At 40.5% G+C, this 23,813-nt stretch overlaps 1 protein-coding gene across 2 annotated transcripts in view; it reads right to left on the reverse strand.

Annotated features, from left to right (window-relative positions):
- EYA1 (EYA transcriptional coactivator and phosphatase 1) overlaps nucleotides 1–23,813 on the reverse strand; it is a 301,589-nt gene that overhangs the window by 129,065 nt on the left and 148,711 nt on the right. For both annotated transcript variants that reach the window (XM_036264087.1, XM_036264086.1), the window contains exon 4: nucleotides 3,568–3,645. In XM_036264087.1, the coding sequence (XP_036119980.1) occupies nucleotides 3,568–3,645 (78 nt within the window). The remainder of the gene's footprint in view (nucleotides 1–3,567; nucleotides 3,646–23,813) is intronic.

Raw genomic sequence — 23,813 nt, forward strand, 5'->3', positions numbered from 1 at the left:
GTGTGGGCAGCAAAGGCCCCCCTACCTTCTCAATACCATCCTCAACCCCACATCCCTCTTTCTAGTGACCACCTTCTTTCCTTCTCCTTTTACCACATGTACTTGGAAGACATTTTTCTCTTCCCCGTGGACCTTCTCCTCCTAGTCATTAAACCGTCCATCCGTTCAGTAAACCGTATGAGCACATACTGTCTGCCGGGACTATGCTGGAGACACAGAAACGGGGCATGTGGGCCCCGGAGCTCCATCCATGCAACCCGCTGTAGGCTCGACCCACTGATGCTTCTCATTTTTCAATTTTTTTATTGTGACATAATTTGACACTTGCAGAAAAGTTAAAAGAAAAGTAGAAAAACTTTCCCCAACATCCTTCAACTGAACTCCCCGAGTGCTAACATTTTATTACATTAGCTTTATCTCCTATATTCATTCCCATTCTCATTCTCTCTCTCTCTCTCTCTCTCTCTCTCTCTCTCTCTCTCTCTCTCTCTCTCTCTCTCGGTGTGGGTGTACAATGTATAGCTTATATTTTTTTGAATTGCAGTATGATGTCCTTTTAATAACTTCAGTGTATATTTCTTAGAAACAAGGAATTCCTTTACCTCAGTAGTTATCAATAACAGGAAAAATGATGCAGTACTATTTTATATTTTTATCCTCACCCAAGGACATTTTTCAATTTTTTTGTTCAGATAGAGTGGGAGGGAGAGAAAGGAAGAGAGAGATAAATATCGATGTAAAAGGGACACATCGAGTGGCTGCCACCCGCACGACCCAACCAGGGCTGGGGACAAACTGCAACCAAGGTACGTGCCCTTAGCGGGAACCGAACCTGGGTCTCTCTGGACTGCAGGCCAGCGCTCCAACCGCTGAGCCAAACCCGCCAGGGCATGATGCAGTACTATTATCCATACTTTCAAAAAACACATTTCTTTACAATATCTGATTTTCAACTGTACTTTAAAATCATTACTTTTTAAAAGTATAAATGTTATACATATGCATTGGAAAACTTTTTTTGAAAAATGCAGAAGGAACCAAATTCAAATTATACTCCTCCATCCAGAGAGAGCAATCATTCATTTTTATATACACGTACAGACCCATACACATACGCATAAATGCCCTTTTTAAAAAGAAATAAAATTGTTATTATACTGAATACACTACCTGTAATCTGCTTTTTCACTTAATATAGTTAACTATGTCCTCATTGAGTTTTTTAAAAGCTATTTTTAATCATTGTATATCAATCTATCAGAGACAGTACTTTCCTGTAATTTCCCCACCTTCACTTCAAGTTCAACATTCTTTCTCTTCCTTAATCACCTCCATTTTCACTCAATTCCCTGCCCATCTCTCATATGTTGGTTTCCCCTGGGTTCTGTCTTCAACCCTGCATACTCTGCATGTCTTCAACCCTGCATACTCTCCGCACACTTGCAGAATTTCCATTCCGTGTCTTTCCTGAGCTCCCACTTCTTCAAGTGGATGTTACCTCGCAATGAACAAGTCAAAAACGGAACCCGCCACCCTTCTTTCTCGGTCATCTCCTCTGACATCCCCTCACTCTGAACGTCTTCCTGTCTCGCCTTCCCCCGTGCTCATTGGTCACTATGACCATAAATTCTATTTCATAATACATCTTTAAAAAAATTGTTTTTCTTTGTTGATTTTAGAGAGAGAAAAGGAGAGGAAGCGAGATAGAAACATCAATGAGAGTGAACATCGACTGGCCACCTCCTGCATGCTCCCCACTGGGGATCTGGCCCACAACCTGGGCATGTGCCCTGACCGGGAATCGAACTGGCAACCTCCTGGTGCACGGGTCGACGCTCAACCACTGAACCACACTGACTGGGCAATAACACATCGTAATCTGTCACCTTCCCAAACCCATTGTCTGCATCTGATCTCAGGTCTTTAGTATTTTTTGCCTAAATTAATGGGAAACAAATCTCTAACCAGTGTCTCCACTTCAGTACACCATCTCCCACCACTGGCTGCAGTCATAATCCTGTCTGTGCCTATGACCACGGAACCCCTTCCCCTGACACTCCCACTGCACTCAGGACAACACACACCATGCCCTGCGCCCTCTGCAGCAGCCCCGCTGCTCACGCGGACACCCGAGGACGCTGGGCTGTTAGCAGTCCCTCCACGGCCGTGCCTGTTCCCGGGTCTCCTCCGCGGGAGGCTCCAGCTGCCCCTCCGCAGGTCCACGTGTGCTGTAGTCCTACTTTTTTTTTTTTTTAAAGCAGCTTATAAAGTCTCCATGCCTCCTTCCTGACCCCTTCCTTCCTAGAATTGGGGTGGACACTGTCCCCTTCCTTCACATAAAATGGGAGTGGGGGCTGTTTCCTTCCTTCATAGAATCTGGGTGGAGGGCTGACCCCTATATTCCTACTAACTTTTAAAGGCTGAGTACAGGCATCTCTTCCAGGAAACCTTCCTTGACCCCCCCTCCCCACCAGGTCTCTGTTGGGTTCTCCCTGGGTATTCTTGGGGTTTCCTGGCTTCCCTCTGCGCCATTATCCAACTGGACTATGACGGTCTGGTCTTTCCTTCAGCCCCTGAACCCAAACAAGGACCCTTCTCAGACATCTTTGAGTCCATAATAGCACAAAGCACGTCCTCTGGTATAAGTCAAGTTCTAGTCAGTGTTTTAAAGAAGAACTAATGGTTACTGGCATAATTAGTATAAAAGTGATGCATTTGCATTTTATTTTATATCTACATATAATTCCTTTTCACTGTGATGTGTATTAAACAAAAGATCCTGAGAGCTAGATTAAAGCAATCACAGATTTAGGAAAGTATATCTCTTCCCATTGAGAGGTTTTATAAATACAGCAGACAATGCGAAAATGGTAAACATTTAAGAATTACTTCTGATACAAATAATGTTTAATTGAAATAGTCCAAGCTGGGTAATTTCACAAATGTATAATCATCTCCTCACATTTACTTTACTATCACAATCATTTTATTATCAGCAACTTCATTATCACAGATGTGAAATTTGGGTATTTGGTTTGTTGGAAGCAGACTTTCTAAATGTGAAAGAGAGTAAAAACCAACTTGATGATTTAACGCTGCTTTACAAAGCTGTTTAATTGAGATCTGTAATTGACAAGACAGCTGCTTAGAAGGATGGCTTGTAAGTCTGCTGAGGGGCATCGAAGCCAGCTTTCACCTACTGAAATTTGCATGGTGGGAGAAAATCATACAAATGAGACAAAAGGGGAAGGAGCCAGTAACATAATAAAGATAATTTATAGAAGAAAGAAACAACAAAATCCCTTTTGATTTTTATCTCCATCATAGAATACCAACATTTCCAGCAAACACTTTATCATACTAAATAAAAACATTAGAATTGCAAATATGTCACTCTGAGAAAAGCTGCATTATTTATATGATACACACACACACACACACACACACACACATATATATACCATACCATGCATTTTTACACACATGCATATATGTATTTGTATATATAAATAAACTGGGAAAAATAATGTTTTGTATTAATGTAAAAATCTAATACTGATTCCTTACCTGAACCTGAGAAATTGTCTAAAGACCCGTCTGCTGTTGTTGAAACTATTTCACTGCTGCTCATTGGCTCTGTTTTAACTACAAAAATAAACAACATATATCATATATCCAAGTTATCTGTAAAGATATTGTAGAAGAGATATAACATTCAGAATAGTTACATAGGAAATTATTTTCAAAGTCAGTCTTTTTCTATTTAGATGTAATTCAGATTAATATTCCTAATAGAATCTTTAAAAAAATATATATTGGCATGTTAAATATTTTCTCCCTAAGGAAACAATCTATTGTAACAAGTTATCCTTTAAAAGAAATGCTTTAAACTAAAAGCAGTTAAGTTCACTGTTTTCTAACATATTTACTGAACTGCTTATTAATAAATAACTTATCTCAAAGTGTGCATAAAGTGGAGGTAAAATTACCATGGGTTTGTAGCCAATTGGCCAAACAGTCAAATGACAGAATAAAAAGACCTAAGAAGCGGGTAAGACTGGCGGCAGGTGTTCACGGTGCTCACGGACAGGTGCATGGGTGCACAAGTACACGTACACACACACACATGTTCTCAGTTATCCAGCATGGCTAAAAAACAGAGTGCTCAATTCAATGGATTATTATTACCACCCAGCCATATCTGGTAGCCAGTTCATCAGTATCAAAGGTACATTTAGTGTTAAAAACACACTAAATGTAAATGAAGCAGAAATGTTTTCCATTCCAAAATAATACTGATAGCAGTCAGTCTGTGGAAAACATATATGACCTTTGATAAAGTTCCTTGGGGCTGTCAAATAAAAACCTTTAGATTTATGCTAGAGGTTCTCTAAGCAACCCACTCTACAGATACAGCGGTGGTATTACTGCACCCCTATCAAACAGATGGGCCAGAGCACCGCAGAGAATTAGCCATTTTCCCTAGTTTTAGCTCATGTTAGAAGGAAGACATAGCATTTGTATCTTCCCCAGTAAAGTGCTACATCAGAATTTGCCCAGCCTACTTCATAGGAGTTATACGTCCCCATTAACAGGTTTTCAGAAAGAGTGCAATACTATGTTAGGGGCTACCTAAAAATCAATAATGTGCTTTCCGAAATGAAAGCCCTAACAAGATTAGGGGAGGCTTTTCTCACAAAGTAAACACACTCTGAAATGGGAAAGGACAGTGGAGAAAATGTAGCTTTTCCTTCTCTCAGCATTCCCAATCTCTTATAACCAGCAGGCGAAGGACCCATTTACCCCCGGGCCTTTGAAATTTTGACTAATGCATACTGAGTAGTTTTAAAATAGGCATTATAAATAGTTGCAGCAGATAGTCACTTTCAAAAAAATTAATTATTTAGACTGCTTCTAAACAAAGTTGAAAAATAAAACCAGTGAGACGAACAGGAATCACTCCAACTGCTTGTTTTAATGCAGACCAAACAACAGTGTAACTGAAGTTTTCACTTTTCCACCGCTTGTTTGGGGTTAGAAGTCTTAGTTGATGCTAATAAATTCTGACATAAGCCTGTATTTCTGTTCTCTCTTCACGCCTCCAGGCAACCTAATGATCTTGCTCTTTGCAAACATTATGCGGCCCAGAGATTTAGGAAAACAGGTCCGCCTCTGCTGGTGCCCAGCGCTAAGTTTCCTGCTCAGTTGCCCACATTCTCTCTTACCTTCCTTAAAAAGAACGCACATAATGCCCTTTATCAACTCCTTGAATGCACACATAAAGCAATAGCTCTGTTTCACTCTGTCCTGGACAGGCGGCCACTGGAATTCTGAGCTCAGAATCCCACACCACATGCCTCGCAAAAGATTAGAAAGAGGCCCACAGGGTACTGGTCGTGTAAAATGCCTACTATATGTCAGATTCTTTACTGACGTTATGATTAATCATTTCAAATAATTCTACACGTAGGTCTCAGAGCACAACTCACCAACTCCCTAGTTAGATACCGTCTTCTGGTTTCACATGCGAAAAATTAAAACCAGAGGGTCTAGGAATCTGCCCAAAGTCACACAGGAAGAGGCAGAAATGGGATTGAATTTTGGCCGTTTTTGGTTCCAAGGCTGGAAGAAACGGCAGTAAGTAGCACTTCCCAATAACTAGAGCTACTCTGCAGCAGAGCTGGGCCAGAGGAGTGCCACACTGCCGTCTTTAAGAGGCATAATCATAACCAGCTCCATCTGTTAGCGCCAAACAGATTTAGGTTTTAACCGCACACCCCCCGCCAGTCACGGGGCTCACGGGGCACACGGGGCGGGCTTGCTGTGCTAGCCGGTTCACGCTTCCAGGCCAACGAACTGGCTAGCTAGCACACGTCAGGTAGCAGCTGGGCTCTCTGGAGAAGATGGTGACCAATACCTTTCCCATGCGCGGGATGGTAGCCCAGATCACTCCTAAGTCTTTGCCAAATCTAAGGTGTACGAATCTGTAGGCTGGACCATAAAATTACTTGAGGAAAGCCAGATTATACCAAAACAACTCCTCCTGTCCCTTAAATTTACCCTACCTGTGCTCCATACGACGGGCTTAGTCAAGTGTAGCTTTCACTCCCAAGAGACACATTCAATTATATTTGAAATTCCATTAAAACTAGGCAGAAAGAATAGGAAGGAAAGGAAGAAGATACTTTCTTGTAGGGCCCCGAGTACACTGCCTTTTCGCCATTGTTCAAATATGCCCATCTATACACTAAGAAATAAAGACTCCCTTTTCTGAATGAATCCAATTTGTAAAAGGCTCACTGTTGAAGAGAAGAGGATGTACATACGGTAACTACCAGGACAGTTGTGATGTTATCAGGTACTGTAACAGAACACGGCATCACCAGGGGCCTGGTGCTCAAGAGACTGGTGATTTGTTGTGATGGAAAACAGTTTCTGAATGAAAGCCCAACGAAGAGACCACTTCTGGCTTTGTGGTTGCCAAGCAGACACCCACTGGAAAGGCAAAGACAAGAATGGTCCCCGGCCACCAAACCTTTACTCATCCCCACTGGCTAGCACAGCACCACCATGGCTACCAACATGCTGCAGATAATATAACAGAGCACTGCCCTAAGGCTTTGAATTTAAAAACACCACATACTGAAATTTTTCTGCCTTAGAGATTTAAGCTACTGTCACATCTGCAAACAATTATCCCATCTAAGCCACCTATCTGAAAAGAAAAAAAAAAATCTATGAACCATCTGTTCTCTAAATAGCTATAGGACTCTTTTATTTCCTTCATTACATGACTTTCATCTATTAGAAAAGAGTTTTTATTCTCTGTTGCCCCAAGAGTTTATTTTTTTCTACCACCCCAACTTTCCATCTGATACTTCAAAATTCTCCTTTGCCCCTTTAATGCCTCCGATCCCCCCTCCACTCCTTCCCTCGGCCATGTCCCTGGGCCTGTGTCACACTGAGCAACTGGCCTGTCCAGAGGCGGCAAGACTTCCATCTGTCAGTGCCGCTGAGCTTTGTTTTGGACTCAGAGAATCCAGTTACTTGCTATCAGACTTTCTGGAACTTATCTGATCCCTTCAACCTTCATTAGCTCATATATAAAAAATTTTTAAGTGATACCTACATTACAGGAATGCATAATCCATAAAAATGTATGTCAAGTACCTGGTCTGAAGCAGAAGCTGAAACTATCGTCATCGTCATCATCATTAGGAGCAGAGGTGTTATATTTCTGCGACACTGCCTGCTTCTCCTGGGGAGTAAGTCCCAGGGGAAAATAGCAACGAGAGTTAAAAGCATCAGCTTTGAAATTATCATCTAAATTTCAATCTGGTTTTGCGATTAACAGGGTAAACCTGGAAGAGTTCTTCAACTTCTGCATGCCTTAGCCTCCTCGTCTATACGTGGGGCTACTATACTCATGAGGGGATAAAAATGGTAAATGCTTATGAATCATTTAACGCTGCACTAGGTCCAGAGGCCATGCTTTTATAGTCACGCTACCATTACAGTGTCTCTTTAATGATGAGAAATCAAAGTGTTTCTTATGGGCCACAATCTAGTATAACATTCACATTAAAATTAAGCTTGCTTTTAAACAGCAAATTGGAAGAATCTCAAGTTAAGTGACTTGTCTAAGATCAACCACGAGGCCTTTGCCTCAGAAGAGCCGAATTCAAGGTCACTTGGATGTCACGTAAGAAGGCAGGACTAAATCATGATTGAGAAAACTTATACCTTGGTCATTCCAATCGGCACATATTATTTCTGAAGTAACAGGCTAGCAGGTAAGTGTGAGTGAGGATACCAGGAAAAAATGTGGGCATCGCTCTCCAGCTCGGTTTAAGGTGAGTACACTGTACCTCGTGCAGGAAAAGAGACACCTGTGTTCTTTCACCATAAACTTAAAGGCAGACAGACCTATCAGACTGTCAGAGCAGGTGACAATAGCGACAAAGATCATCCAACTTACTTATCACACCATGATTGTTTCAAGAAGCAACTTCTGGTTATATACATTGAATGTTGTGGTCACATACATAACCTTCAGGAAGAGGCTAGGCTGGTCAGAGGATCAAGTACTCAGTCCGAGTGATTGGTTATTTCTCACCATGGATTAGGAGAACAGTTAAAGTAAATTCATCCCCCAAGGGCAGCTCTACCTGCTGGACCGAGAGCCAGCCTCGTTGTTACGAAGAATCCACCCAGGACGCACCAGCCCGGTGAGCGGCAGGTCGGCCCAAGCAGTAGTCAGCTCCTCTCACAACTTTTCTTCAAACTCAGAACAGTACAGCTTGTCTCTGGGACACATGCTTGGTCTTCCTGGATATTTTATTTCCCACTATAATGCTTAAAGACTTCAAACACTCAGTCCCCCATCTCTCTACTCTTCCTTATGATCCCTTCATCTCTTCTGTCTCAATGAAATGTCCCTTCATTCCACTTCGGTTATTAAATGGTTCAGTAACACCGCCGTCTAGAACTCATTGCTGCCAATAAATGTCACCTTTTACTTTCTCTGTCTGCTCACTTCAGTTACTTTCTCATCAGAACATCCTGTTTTTCTAAACCCCTGTCCATTCCTCCACTCCAGCTGCACCAGCCTGCCCTGGAGCCCAGAGCCCCCGCCCCGGGATCCCGCGCTGTCTGCCTGTCCCAGCCCATGGCCAAGCGCCCAGCCCAGGGCTGGCGGCCTTCTGATCACTGCGGCGCTGCTGTTCTGGATGGTGAGCACGGGAGAAGTGACTGCACTCTGCACACTGACCCCTTGGCTACAATTCATGCTTCTGTGTTCTTTGGAGCCATGCTGTTGCTTGACAATCCTTCTTCTCCATTTCTTCTGCCTAAACACTTTCCAGTCTTTTCCACTTTCCTCAAGGCCCTGAAGCAAAGCTCATTTGCCATCACCATCTATTTCATAAACAAGGCTGAAGCTGCATTCGACTCTCAGTTATCTTCACAACATTGGTTTCCCAGTGGAGGTTACTTTTCCTTTAGCAGGGTTAACCTTTACACCTTTATTTTTTTTCTTTATTGGTTTTTAGAGAGAGAGAGAGAGAGAGAATCATCGATGAGAGAGAACATCGACTGGCCGCCTCCTGCATGCCCCCCACTGGGGATCGGGCCCACATCCTGGACATGGGCCCTGACCGGGAATCGAACTGGCGACCTCCTGGTGCATGGGTCGACACTCAAGCACTGAGCCACACCAGCCAGGCTACACCTTCATTCTTTCTGCCGCTTCCATACCTCTTCACAACAATGCTTATGACCTTGTTATTTGGTCTTTCAACATCCTTGATGATGCCATCTCCAGAGGCTACTTCCCCTACAAAAACAGACCGGTCTCCCCTAATATTTAAAAATCTCTCCACCATGATACTTCTCTTCCTTCTTTCATCACCAAGTACCCTGAAAATGGGTTTCAAATTCTTACCTACTTCCTCTCTAATCCTTCACATCATCCCTTTATAGCTACTAGTTTACTAAAAGGACTTTCCTCATTCCCCAGTTGAAACTTTTCTTAGTCCTGATTTTCCTTTATTCTTCTGTAATGGGCCTTCCTGTGACATATTGATCATCACTGATCAATACAACACAACAATATTTCTCTTCTTCCTTATATCTCTATTTCTCTGGATGCTCTTCCTATCTCTGCGGTTCTATAATTCCACCTCCCTCTCAACTGTTTGAATTTTCCCTCACAATCATTTCTTTCCTGGCCACAAATCACCTTCAAGTAGTTGACTCCCAAATCTCAATCCACATGCATACCTTTGTCATGGAGACCAATCCCCATATCCCAATGATGCAATACCCTTGCCTGGACCAGAGGAAAACTCAACCTGCCTCCAACATAAACAATCATTTTATCCCTCTGTAATGGTCGTGTCACCTAGACTGAAAGTTTTCTTTTCACCCTGATTTATCTTGGCTCCCCTTACTTTTTTCTTTTTTAATCCTCACCCAAGGACATGCTTAGAGAAGGAGGGAGGAAAGCAGGGGAGGAAGGGATGGAGGGGGTGGAGAGAGAGAGAAAGAGAGAGAGAGAGAAAGAGAGAGAGAGAGAGAGAGAGAGAGAGAGAGAGAGAAAGAGAAAGAGAAAGAGAAAGAGAAAGAGAAAGAGAAAGAGAAAGAGAAAGAGAAAGATTAATGAAAGAGAAACATTGATCAGTTGCCTTCCAGGGATCAAACCCACAACCTGGGTAGGTGCCCTGGCTGGGAATAGAACCAGCAACCTTTTGGTGCACAGAACAACACTCAACCAGCTGAGCCACTCTGGCCAGGCACTGCTCAGCTCTTCTTTCTTCACACCCTATTGCCAAGTCTATAGTTTCTACCACCCTAATCTTTCACAACAATCTCTTTTATAGCTTCACAGCCACTATCTTAATTATCCTGCACCTCTCTTTAAAAGTTGGCAAATTTGCCTTTTAGCCACTACTCTACTTTAAGCAGAGATATTTATCTTTCTGTAGTTGAGGTTGGAGTCTCTCCTGGCTCAGTGGCTTCAGGAGACTCTGTATTTGCTCCCAAATTAAGTTACCATTCTTTAATCATGTTTTTCAGGCCCTCTAACACCAACCTTTTCTTCTTTTGTTTTACTTTCCAATTCTTCCATCACACACTATATTTGTATAACCACCAGTAACTTATAAGAAGGCAAGGGCATTATAAAACACACTGTCACATCTCATTGTGCTACCTTCTCTGTGTGACACTATTATCCCCATTCTACAGATAAAGAACCACATGTCTCTATACAGTCAGCATTTAAACCAAACTGGCCTACCGAGATTTTTAATGCTTCCTCACATTCACAGTATTCCTAGTACCTTTCCCTTTTGCACTAAATGTTCTACACAGTTTCCATCTGACTAAATCCCACAGTTCCTTCAAGGTTCAACCAAAGTCCCACCTGCTTAGTTAAGTCCTGCCTGATCTACTACTCAGGGGTGAATTTTCTTTTCCTTGGGCTACTTAATCTGAGTTTGTATCTCCTTTAGAACATATATCCTGTTCTACCTCATTTTACAAGGCATAGACTTATCCATCTTAATATATTATATGTTTATTCATGGGAGGAACATCACCTTTTTACATGCCTGCAGAATGTACCACAAGGTTTAATGCATAGTTGGAACTCAATATCCACTGAGGGAACAGATGAAGGTGAAATGTTCAACTGACTTAAAAACAGTGGACAACTGACTTCATACCCTTGGGTTTATTGCATAGGGCAATTACAAACTATAGATGCTCCATGTCACTAATCATCAGAGAAACGCAAATTACAACAACAATGAGATAGCACCTCCCACCTGTCAGGATGGCTAGCATCAATAAATCAACAAACAACAAGTGTTGACAAGGATGTGGAGAATGGGAAGCCTTGTGCACTGATGTGGGAATGAAGATTGGTGCAGCCACTGGGGAAAACAGTACAGTGGGTCCTCAAACAATTAAAAATGGAACTGCCTTCTGATCCAGTCCACTTCTGGGTATATATCTGAAGAAACTCAAAACGGTCATTTGAAAGAATATATGCAACCTTATGTTCACTGCAGCATTATTTACAATTGGTAAGATATGGAACAACCCCGGTGCCAATCAATAGACAAATGGATAAAAAAGCTATGGTACATTTACACAATGGAGTACTGTTGGGCCATGAAAAGGAATAAAATCTTGCCATTTCTGACAGCATAGACGAACCTAGAGAGTATTATGCTAAGTGAAATAAGTCAGACCGAGAAAGACAAATACCATATGTTCTCACTTACATGTGGAATCTAAAGAACAAAATAAGCAAACAAAGAAAACAGAAACAGACCCACAGATACAGAAAATAGACTGATGGCAGCCAGAAGAGAGGGAGGTGGGGGAGCAGGGTGAAAAAGGTGAAGGGATTGAGAACTACAAATTGTTAGTTACAATATAGTCGTGGGGATGTAAAGTACAGCACAGGGAATACAGTCAATAATATTGTAATAACCATGGTGCTAGGTGAGTACTTGAAATATTGGGGAAACCACTTTGTAAAGTATATGATTGACCACTATGTTGTACATCTGAAACTAATACACTGAATGTAAACTGCAATTGAAAAATATAATTTAAAATAAAAAACTGCATATGTTCAAACATAAGACAAGGTTTTATTCCTCCCAAATTCACTCAGTCAACTATGCGCAGATTCTCGTAAAGCCTCTCACATAAAAAACATGGCATGTATGTTATGTCATTTTGAATAAAATATTCTTTGGAGAAGACACATTATCATAAAGTAAAATCAATCACTGAGATTTCTATATGTTTAGAGAGAAACCCTGCCTAAATCAGCAAACAGAGAGGTAAATAAATTAGAGCTTTATATAATTCATGGGGCATGACCACCCAAATGCAAATATTAAAGATTGCTGTAAGTAAGCCCCCTAAGAACCCATGAAAATGCTACACTGCACATGACCAGACTGTGCAGGTGACAAATGTAGACTTGTAGGATGTAAAAGAAGCACAGCCATTGTAACATTTTGTTACAGTTTCTACTCAATTTCCTTATCACTCACAGGTTTAATGAGTACTCTGAAACCAGGAGGCAGAAGGGGAAATGTATTATTTTACAAAACGATGTCAAATGTCTCAAAAAGAGGCAAAGGATACCAAAGGCATAGGTAAAGAGAATGAATAAAATTATTATATGAAAGTGGAAAGTAGCAATATTTCTAAATTTGTATTTTTTATATTACATCATGTTTTAAAAGCACATGACTAAAATGATAAATTAAATATAAGTAGCCATTTAACTATATCTTCTTTATCTAAAAGTTTATATATGCATAAACAAAATGGTTTTTTTTCTTGGTCATTTCCCATGTGGAAAACGAGGCATCCATGTACGTTCAGATTATCTCTCCCAAATTTTCAAGTTTAAGTCTTCCTCTTTTTCTTTAAAGAGGCTGGAAAAAATATTCGCTCTTCAAAACAGTACACCTGGTGTAACCTTATGAAAACCAAATCGACATGTATATAGACTCAACTGGAACTCAAGGATGCACATGGCCAACAAGAAATGTTAGTCAATTTCGAAACTTGTTATTCCCAGCAAGTGTAGCATGTTGGAGTAGCATCATGCAATGGCTGACTGTTGAGGTCTAGACTAGCTGACTTATTTTGTTGTTGTTAACGAAACGCTATGTGGTGAATGATGACTGCCTCTTCGAAAGACCTCTTGCCAGTCCACTCACCTTTTTGCAGCACTCATTCTTGCCACCCTGGCTCAGGTTCCTAACACGTAAAATCTGGGTGGATTACTTGAGGCTCCATGCTGCTGCTCATCTCTCCCCCAATCCAATCTACCCTTGAAATTGCTGCCAGATTAATACCTAAAACACTTCCACCATATCAATCTCTTGCTCAAAATATTCAGTGGCTTTTCCACTGGCTCCAGGATGAAGTCCAAATTCCTTAGCCTCCTATTCAGGGTCCTCCCCAGTTTGGCTGCAGCTGATCCTTCCAACCTTATCTACTATCAATTCCTTCTTCAGCTAAAACTGGTCTCCTCACAGTCTCCAGAACTATCCTACCTTTGTTCCTACTGCTCCTTCATTTAGAATGCATTCCATCTCTTCTCAACCTATTCAAATTCTACCCATTTCCCAACACTCAGCTCAGATTCCATCTCCTTCTTGAAGTCTGGCCAGACCTCAGGGAGCTGAAGAGCTCTTTTTTCCTGAACTCTGAGAGCACTTTTGTTTGGATCAGTGGCTTCTAACCTTCTTGAGAATGAAGCCCTCTTCTAACACCAAAATATTTCAGAACAAATGAAAGTCTATTTTTAATCTGTTGATTGAGAAAAGTGCATAATGACAAAAGCCTACTGCAAATTTCCAGACAACAAAATCCATACCTTCAAAAACATAACAGAACATATATGAGAAAAGAGTTAAATTGATGGGTGGCCTATTAATGTCCTCATCCTACAAAGGTTTTGCACAAAAGAACCTGCTGACCTTCGGTACTAGCTCTGAACCTCCTGGGGACCGCTAAGCTGTGGATTGAAAATCCTCGTCTTCATCATTAAATTGACATATTATGACCTTTCAGTGTTTGCCAAATTTTTAAAGTTTTCTCTCTTCCAACCAGCTGGTGAGCTCCATAAGGTAGGAGTAGTGTCATATACTCCTCTGTGTATCTGCTAGAATCTGGTAGGTCCTTTGCATACAGTAAAAACTAAACGTTTCCTTTCTAGGACACATCGAGTATTTTGGGTTCACTTTTTTCACCAATATTATACAAATTTTCCTAAATACAGAAAAGTTGAAAAAACTATACAGTGAATATCTATGAACCTGCCATTTACTTGTCCATGTCTATTCCTCTTAAAACCATCTTTTTCCTGCATTTCAAAATAAGTTAGACATAATCCACTTCCCTTGAACACTTCAGCATTCATATCATTAACTAGAGTTTATATTTGTTTGTGGTTCTTTTTCCCTTTAAGTAAAATGTATTTATAATTAAATGCATAAATCTTAAATGTGCCAGTGGATGACTGTTAACAGATGTCCACATTTAAATTCCAAAGTGGAATCTAAATATTTTTTGGTTGTTATAATAATGGAAATAGAACACAACAGCATAAAAAGATTGCTCCAATTTTAAGAACTAAGGTAGCACTATATAACATTCTCAATTTTTGGCACAGGCAATATTTAAGTAGAATTTTAGCATGGAAGAGTAATGATTTTTAAAGCACTTTATATGTTTATCGAGTACCTACTACATGGCAGGCATTGTGCAAACACTTTCTAAGCGATAACTGGTGTGCCCCTCATGGCTATTTTATGAGATAGTTATGATAAATGTCATATTTCAAAGATGAGGAAACTGCACTAAAGATGTTTAAAAACCAGCCGAAGGTCACATGCCTAGATTCAAATTGCTTTGATTGCCATACCTTTCATGAAACCACTGGTAAGTCAAACATTTCCTGATAGGGTTTTATCACCCTTCATCACTCTGGGATGGGGATCTGACCAATCAGGGAAAGCACAGCAACAGGAATGTCCCAGAACACCGGAGCATTGAATAAAAGTGTATCAGTCTACGTTGCAAATTAGGAGACGGTAAAATAAACGTGCGTACCAAGATTGGAAGTCGATGAGCTGGCTTGGCTCAGAACCTCACTCACATCAATCTGAGAAAATGGTTTACTTGCCTAAAATGTAATCAACCTACCAAATTTGCATCTCAGATCATACCTTTTCCCATCTCTTCCCATTCTTTGCCAACTCACAGGAGCACCCAGACATAAACCTGCCAGCACTGTGCACTGATTCGGCAAGTACTTCCTGAGTCCCCGGAGCACTCAGAGTACCTGCAAAGCCATCCAGTGATGGAAGGCATCTCAAAAGAAGCGGAAATATCCTCTCCTCCTGTGGGGACACTACAATAGTCAGTCCTGGTGGATATGTTTTTATAAAGCATAACATTTTTTATTACTTAATAGCTGTTATGTTTTGAGCATGTAGCAGCTGCTAATGCCTGTGCTTAGTATTTTAGACAGATTGTCATAATGCCCTGTGATAAAGGCGCGATCCCCATTTATAATGGAGAAAGCAGATGTTCAGAGATCAGAGATGATGATAGTAATAGCCAGTGGATATTAAGCACTTCCTAGGAGTCACATACTGTTCTAAGTGCTTTTCCAACTCATGTACCCATCCTCACAACCCTGTAGGTAGAGACTGTTTTCATCTTCCTTTGGCAGACTAGGAAGCAGAGGCACAGAGCAGCTATGTAATTCTACAGCGTCACACTAGCTGGTAAGTGGCGGAGCTAACAGCCTCATTTCAGAGCCCTCTCCCAGCACCCTGTTTGCCTCACACAATCCACATGTCAGTACATGTCAGTTACATGGTCAGTGAACAGCTGAAGAGCAATTGTCTAGCCCAGATTAGTGTGAGTGCAAAATCCATCTTCTCGCCATCGTGCTTTCTCATATTTTAACTATTATTCATCCCCTACTTTTCTGAAGGCAAGTCTCAGACATAAATTTATGCTGAAAGAAATGATGACATGTTACAGATAAAAATGCCCTCACTACTTTTCACCACCCACCACCCCTTAAGTACAGTTTCAAAATACCACCCGAGTATATTTCTGGAACACAGATGCAGTCACATCACTCTCCTCTTTACACACCTTCACGTCACCCAGCTCCTGCAGGACTGAATCCCAGCTCCTGAACTGCAGACCGAAAGTCTTCTATCATCTGTTTGGGTGACTCTTAGCTCCATCTTTGTGCACTTTGAACATGTCCCTCATCACACACACACACACACACACACACACACACACACACAGTGCACACGCAGTATCCCTGAGATTAGGGATGTCTCTGCAACAGCTGAATAATTCTTGCTCTCTCTTCCTTCCAGGCTTGGACCCCAGTGTTTTCCTACTTCTCCTTCAAGACTCTAAGGCTTATCAGTGTGTTGAAAGCATCCTCCATCCTCAGTCACCTCAGTCCTGATTAGGTGCCCCTCCTCTGCAGAAGACAGCCCTTATTACAGTCATCTGACCACAGGTCTGCAAACCACGGGAGACTATGAACTGCGAGCAAGAAGGGTATTTGCTAAATTTCTAGACACAATCACTTAATGTTTCTTGAATGAATTAATGATGCAATGATGGATATACAGTGTGATATATTCTTATATATTTTTATATATAAAAATAATACATAATTTATTATTTAGTACCCATCATAATTCCTTACCATCATGTATGGATACTAAACCTAAGTGTCCTAACTGCCTGACTTTATATCATTCAGTTGTTTCTTGGACTATGTGGAAGCTGTTTCATCACTGCTAAATGCTATTAACTTCGACAGTTATCAGTACAGGACAAAATCTGTTACTACAGATCAAATTCAAATCAGCAACGATGCCGATGGCTGAGGTGCTCTGCATGGCAGCCTACGGTACCATGTGAACTCGTCTGTGAAATGATCATTCTCAAATCTTTGGAAACTTATTAAATGTGGTAATGCTTTGTGAATAAAATTACAAGGGTCTCTGCTCTTGTAATTATTCAACTGTATTATTTGCTTAGTAATAAGAGACATCCATTCAACAAATATTTGTTGACTGCTTAATCACAGCCAAGCCTTCTGCTAGATGCTGAGGAGACAACAGTGAACAGTTCTGTCCCTGCCTTTAAGGAACCCAGAGACTCTATGTATACGTATATATGAACACATATAAATAGATATTTCCTTCATTGGGTCACAATCTTAGATAAGGTAATAAAATTGTTGAAGCAGGTGAAGTACTGCCGTAAGAGCCAAGCTGTTTGGCTATTGGGGAGTCCGTGTTTTAGAGTGTGAAGAATGTGGACTTTGAAATCAGTCTCATGTGTCTGAGTCTCATCACCAGCACAGGTAACATGCTGTGTAAACATATACTAGTCATTTAAATGCTTTAACATTAGGTGCATAAAAGTTACCCCCCTTTTTTTTTTTTTGAGGATAAAATATGTAGAGTGCATAAATGTTGTGCTCGCTAATTAGTAAGAACTCAGTTGATTCAGTTCACATTCGTTCCTTTGCTAAAAATTCTTCTTTCTGTGCAAAATTTCTCTTATTAAGTAATAGGGGCAATGATAAAATAGGTATGCATTTTAGACTCTGAGTCATTGTATGTAAGAATGTTTCTAATTTGTATTATGGGAGTAGTAATAAAACATACCTACTTGGATGTGTTTTGGTGGAGCTTGGATGTGTTTTATGGGTGTGATAGGATACTGGAGGAAGGAAATAAAAACTAAAAATTCTGCAAAGCCAGCAAATTACCGGAAACATAATCATAATAAGCTTTTACTTATATATAATTTGGGGTCCTAAAGCTTAATATCAATCCTTTTTTTTTTTTTAAATCCTTACCAGAAGACATCTATCCATTTATCTTCAGATAAAGTAGGAGGGAGGGAGGGAAAGAGAGAGAGAGAACCATCAATGTAAGAGAGACACATTGATTGGTTGCCTCCCACACAACCCCAACCAGGGCCAGGGACAAACTGCAATCGAGGTACGTGCCCTTGATCAGAATTAAACTCATGACTCTTTGGTCCTCAGGCGGACACTCCAACCACTGAGCCAAATCAGCCAGGGCTTAATATCAATCCTTGATTAGCTTCTCAAAACTTATGTTCTGAGAAGGCAACGGTTAGCAGTCACTGAGGACAGCTATGTGACAAAATACTTTTTTCTCCTACCCAAAGTAAAAATGGAAATTTTGTATTTAAGTATATATATTTTTTCTATTATATTGTACGTTTGGAGCCAAAGAGAGGAGAATGAATTACTCTTAGATCTTACTCCAAGTAAATAAACACACACACACACACACACACACATACACACCAATTCGAATATTGCTCATGCCAAGGCATCCTTGACCATCATAAGAAATTACAAATTATTAAAGCAAGGAATCCATGACTGAAGGGTTAAGAATTAGACTAAATACCAGCACGAACTCAAGGTTCACACATATCCCTGGAAGGAACCAGAAGTTTTTCCCAAAAGATAGGCTGTTTTTTGGGAAATGAATCACTGCTTGTACCAAAGTTCTGGCACCTCTGGAGAGAGATATCCCCGAAATGTGATTCTGTGAACTGTCAGGTATGGGGAGTGGGTGAGAACTGTCTCTATAGAGTCACTTCTTTATCAAGGAGCCCTGCCTTCTGGAAACTCGGAGCCTGGTTTCAGGTGATCAGCAGGGCAGCTCCCATTCTTAGTACGGAGGGCAATTAGCTGTGCAATGGGCTGGAGTACATACACCCACCTACAGGGCCGACACACCCCGCCTCTGATTCCTCGGACGGTCCCTCCCACACCCGCAGCCACGCTGAGCAGCTTGCTGTCCCCGGAACAGACCAGGCATGTTCCCAGCACTCGGCCTTGAGAACTGCTGTTCCTATGGAGCCCCAGCAAACGCCACTTAAGCTTCTTTGAGTTGTGCTTGGTTCCTCTCATCTGGTTCTCAAAGACAAGAGAAATGTGACCAGATTTATCATCCACTTAAAAATATTGTGTAAGGTAGAAAGTATTTACCCCAGCAGTAATAAAACTTTAACTTCTTTTTAGATTTCACAGTAATACTGCTCCGATCCAAATGTGCGCATAGGAATGGCTTATAATGAAAAGCAGAGATGACGTCCCATCTCCATTCAATCCCAGAGAAGCTTAACACAGACGGACGGCTGATGGAATTATAATTAAGTCTACAGCTTTGAAAATTAGTAAGAGGCAGTCCCCTAAGAGATGCCCTACGGGTGCATTAGGCTGCGCATGCACAACAGCAGGAAGAAAGCTCACACACACAGGACTTCAAGACCAGAGTGTAACGCCCCTGGGGGGTTGTCCTTAACTGAAGTCCTTTGGTCATCAAAGCCTCTGCCACTGGGCCTCTACAGCTCATGTGCTAGAAAATGGTGTTCTGCAGTCCTGACGACACTGCTGTGGCGGCGAGGGCACCGACGTCTGGTATGAAGGTTAGAAAAGGCACTGGTAGCTGATGGGACTCTCTTTCTGTCTCCAGAATAACACGGGCAGCTTAAAACGCAAGCTCTGGACTCAGAATCTGATTCTAATATCAGGCCAGATGCCAGTGGTTCTTCTAAAACCATGTGCTTTTCAACTTGGCATTTCACCCTCTAGGACTCAGTTCCGTGTGTGTGAATGGTGATTTGTGCTGCAGACGGGACTATTATGTACACGTGGCCTAGAAGGTAATAGGTGCAGAGCACTTAGCGAGTCCCGGGTGTGCTGCGAGTTTTACTTATCCTCACAGCAAGCCTGGTTAAGCTCTGCTATGATCCCATTTTACAGATAAGGAAACTGAGCCACACAGAAGCTAACTTGCCTGAGCTCAGACAGCTACTAAATGAAGCTGGGATTCAAACCCAGTCTCAACCATGGTGCTGGCAATCTCAAAGAAATTTTCTGAAGATTAATGGAATAAATCATGAGAATGGTCAGCATAGTGACTAAGTTACCCATAAAAGTAGCCATTGTTATTATTAATTAGCAACAGGCACATGATAATTATTCTCATACACTGTATAGGCAAACATAAAATTCTAACAAATTATTTTGTTCATCCTTTCCTGGCTTTTGCTAAACAATAATTTATTTATTTATTTATTTATTTATTTATTTATTTATCTATCTATCTATCTATCTATCTATCTATTTTTAATCCTCACCCGAGGACATTTTTCCATTTTTTTGTTCAGATAGAGTGGGAGGGAGAGAGAGGGAGAGAGAGAGAGAGAAACATTGACGTGAAAGGGACACATCGAGTGGCTGCCACCCGCATGACCAACCAGGGCCGGGGACAAACTGCAACCGAGGTACATGCCCTTAGCAGGAACCGAACCCGGGTCTCTCTGGACTGCAGGCCGACTCTCTAACCACTGAGCCAAACCGGCCAGGGCAATAATTTATAAGAGGCTAATTCAATGGCTATAAACTCTAAAAGTGTTATTTAGAAAACTCTTTTATTCACAATGTCCTTTAATCTTCAAGAAACTACATCATGTGCAGAATGTAAACAATAAAATTAAATTAGCATTTTTCTATTGACATCAGAATATTTGACCACAAATATATAAATATAGCCTTAAAATGCAGCCTCAAACCATAATTTTGTACACATCCACACCAGTTTACATGTCTCATACATAAGATTTCTTTAAAATAGTCTAGTTGAATATAGCTGTATTTTACTAAATTAAAATTACAGTGAGAAAAGCCATTTCATATCCTTTATTAGTGTTCTAAGCTTTGTAGAAATAAAACAACTTTAAAATAACTTCTAATACAAATTTGTATAATTGAATTAACCTGTGACCTAAAATACATACTACACAATTAAATACATCTTAAAATACAGAAAATTTAGCTACCTAATTCAAGATCATATCTCTTATCATCTTGGAAATCTGATATACCATTCGAAATTACTATTTGAATTACAGAATTCCTGAAGCCCTATTTGTAGGAAAGATTCCAATTGCATCTGGTTTTATGTCACTTCAAGGTAAATTCATCAACGTTAAGACAAATTGAAGCTTCTTCTTACATTTGGATCTAAATTTTCAATACAGAAAACTCGGAATTCGAGCTCTTAGTTCCACTTACTCACACCTCTTTTCTGCTCTTCCCACTCCTCACCCCAGACAACCAAAAATAAACACTCAAACCAGTAATATATGAACTGACCAATTGTGGGCTCCCAAGGACTTAAGACAACCAGGAAAAACAAAGATGGGAAGAATCACTGCTTTGCAAACAAGGCCTTAATTAGGTCCGTAAATAAAAATCCTTTTACAGCTCCAGCCCTGAGTCCTTCTGAAAGAAGATTTCCCAGCTACTTCTCACAACACAAACATCAGCACACAGCCTCTAGCAAATTGAGGCTTGAACATATACCCACACACTGGAGATCCTCTCCGGTCTGACGTCTTCACAGCTATCTCAGAAAGCATCCCCACCGAAAGGCCCGTGTCTTAAAACTATACTTTAACAATCTCTCTAATAAGAAATGTCTATTCCATCCTGTCCTGGAAGACGAACTGCTCAAAAGACCAGAAAAAACAGTTAAAAGAAAAGCCACAATTGGTGTTTTCAAAACCATCCATTATTCTCCTCCAGGTCCATCTTTAATTGTTTAATAGTAACTAAAATATTTATTCATTCACTTGGAAATATATCACTTCTAACAGTGCTTTTCTGAATGCAGGTCAAGCATTCACATATGCTGTTTTATATTTTTACCTACTCATGTTTTATAATTCAAAGATTTATAAACTGGGTGAAACCAACAGTTAACTGCAACAATAACAATTCAGAGAGGTTGGAATCGAACCTAAAAGTATAAATAGTTGAAACTTTTGAAATATGAAACATTCAAACAACTATTCTAACTAAGGAACATTTCATCTAGGAAATGAGAAAGCACAATATTTGAGGTCGTAGCTCAGTGTCTTTCTGTCTTTATCCCTTAGATGAACCATGAAAATAGGCGCTAGCCTATGAGTACAGAACCTACAAACATTGAGTCTTATGATAATTTGGCAGCCGAGTTAAGAAGAAACTTAATATTCTCGGCCTCTCCGTTCCATTCCCTTCTTGTTTGCTCTTCAGATGAAGTTATGGTGTTTGATACAAGAGATTTTCATGTTTTCTTAGCCTCATTATGGGGACAAGTGGTGGCAGGAAGTAAAAAATGGCTCTGAGTGAGAGAAGACAATCAATATAAACGTGGGCAAAGCCAACAACTGTGTAAACTAAGGGACGTTTGTGTTGATCTAATTAAGGAGATCAGCTTCAACTGGGCTGCAGTGAGGTTGCTTCAATATAAATCACGGCCAGATAGCTAGAAAGAAATATCTGTTAGGGAGTTAGGGGAGGTGATTGATAATTTAAATGCTCTTTGAAATTTTAATGAATTTCTTGTTTTTCATTCTCCTAATTCATTGGTAAACACTGCTGGTTTCAAAATAAACAAGATTTTCAAAGAAGGAATAGGAAAATCTTTAATGATTATATCCCAGGGAAGCTTGCCAGACATTATGACTTTACTGATTTTAAGCTTAACTCCTCTAGTGGTGACTATGAGGAATGGAGCCAGCGCATTACGGAACATGTAAGTAGCATGATAAATTGATTCACAAACTCAGTAATAACCCAGAACTTTCTAATACTGTTTGCATCTAAACAGGCATGTAGCATGGATCGTGAAGGAAGTTTTGAGTCTATATTTTCAAACTACACACAAAAATAAAATAATATCCCAGTAGATTGATTAAAAAAAAAATTTTTTTTTTTTTTGGACAATTTATACTGACATTTTATACTTCACTTTCTAACTACTAGGACCTTTGCAAAGTCCACCACTAAAGAATGCCTGACAATACAGTGAAGTGAGGAATTGTGTATTTATCTAAAATGGGTCTACAACTTTTATGTCCAAGATATAATTCAGATTTTGTTAAGGATAAGGAGTCATTTCTAAGTACTTCCCAAATTGAATGGCTCAGCGGATTACACAATTATCTAACATATTTTATTATTTTGAACTTATTTTAGTTGTGCAAAAAACATTCCCGAATATGAACATGATATGAGCTATTGGATGTAAACACTCAGAAACATATTACCACGCCACACACCCTTAAAAACAAACCACACACCACTGACACAAAGCCACCCAAGGAGGAAGTCCCCAAAGCACACACGGTTTCAATACTGTGTGGTTCTTATTTTGTTGGAGACGATTTGCCAGTAAATGATAACAAAATGAAACATCTTACTCTTACACCTCATTTCTTCATCTATAAGAAAATTAACCGTTATTATTTCATAATTAATCCTACCGATATGTATTGGTCTCGTCTATCAGACAGAATAATTTAACATACTTAGTCTTCTTTATATTTAAGGTACTTGAAGTGATTATCTTCTTTGAACTTTTCAGTAATAAGAACGACTGCTAAACGTTTGGCCCCCTCTGGCACTCATCAGTGGCTGCCTGCTCAAGGTCAGGGTCTACCTGCTCAAGGACACTGGCGTGGGGCCCAGCAGCCTGGGGGCCGCTGCGTGACTGTGCACACGGCAGTCTACGTGTGCACTGGCCACCCTTCCACCTGCACCAGAATTCCAGAGGGGAGGGGAAAAGGGCTGCTTGCTTTTTTATTTGCTCTATAAAAATCTACTTAAACCCTAGGATTGT

Source organism: Molossus molossus, unplaced genomic scaffold (assembly GCF_014108415.1).
Source record: "Molossus molossus isolate mMolMol1 unplaced genomic scaffold, mMolMol1.p scaffold_m16_p_16, whole genome shotgun sequence".
In the NCBI taxonomy this organism is placed as follows: domain Eukaryota; kingdom Metazoa; phylum Chordata; class Mammalia; order Chiroptera; family Molossidae; genus Molossus; species Molossus molossus.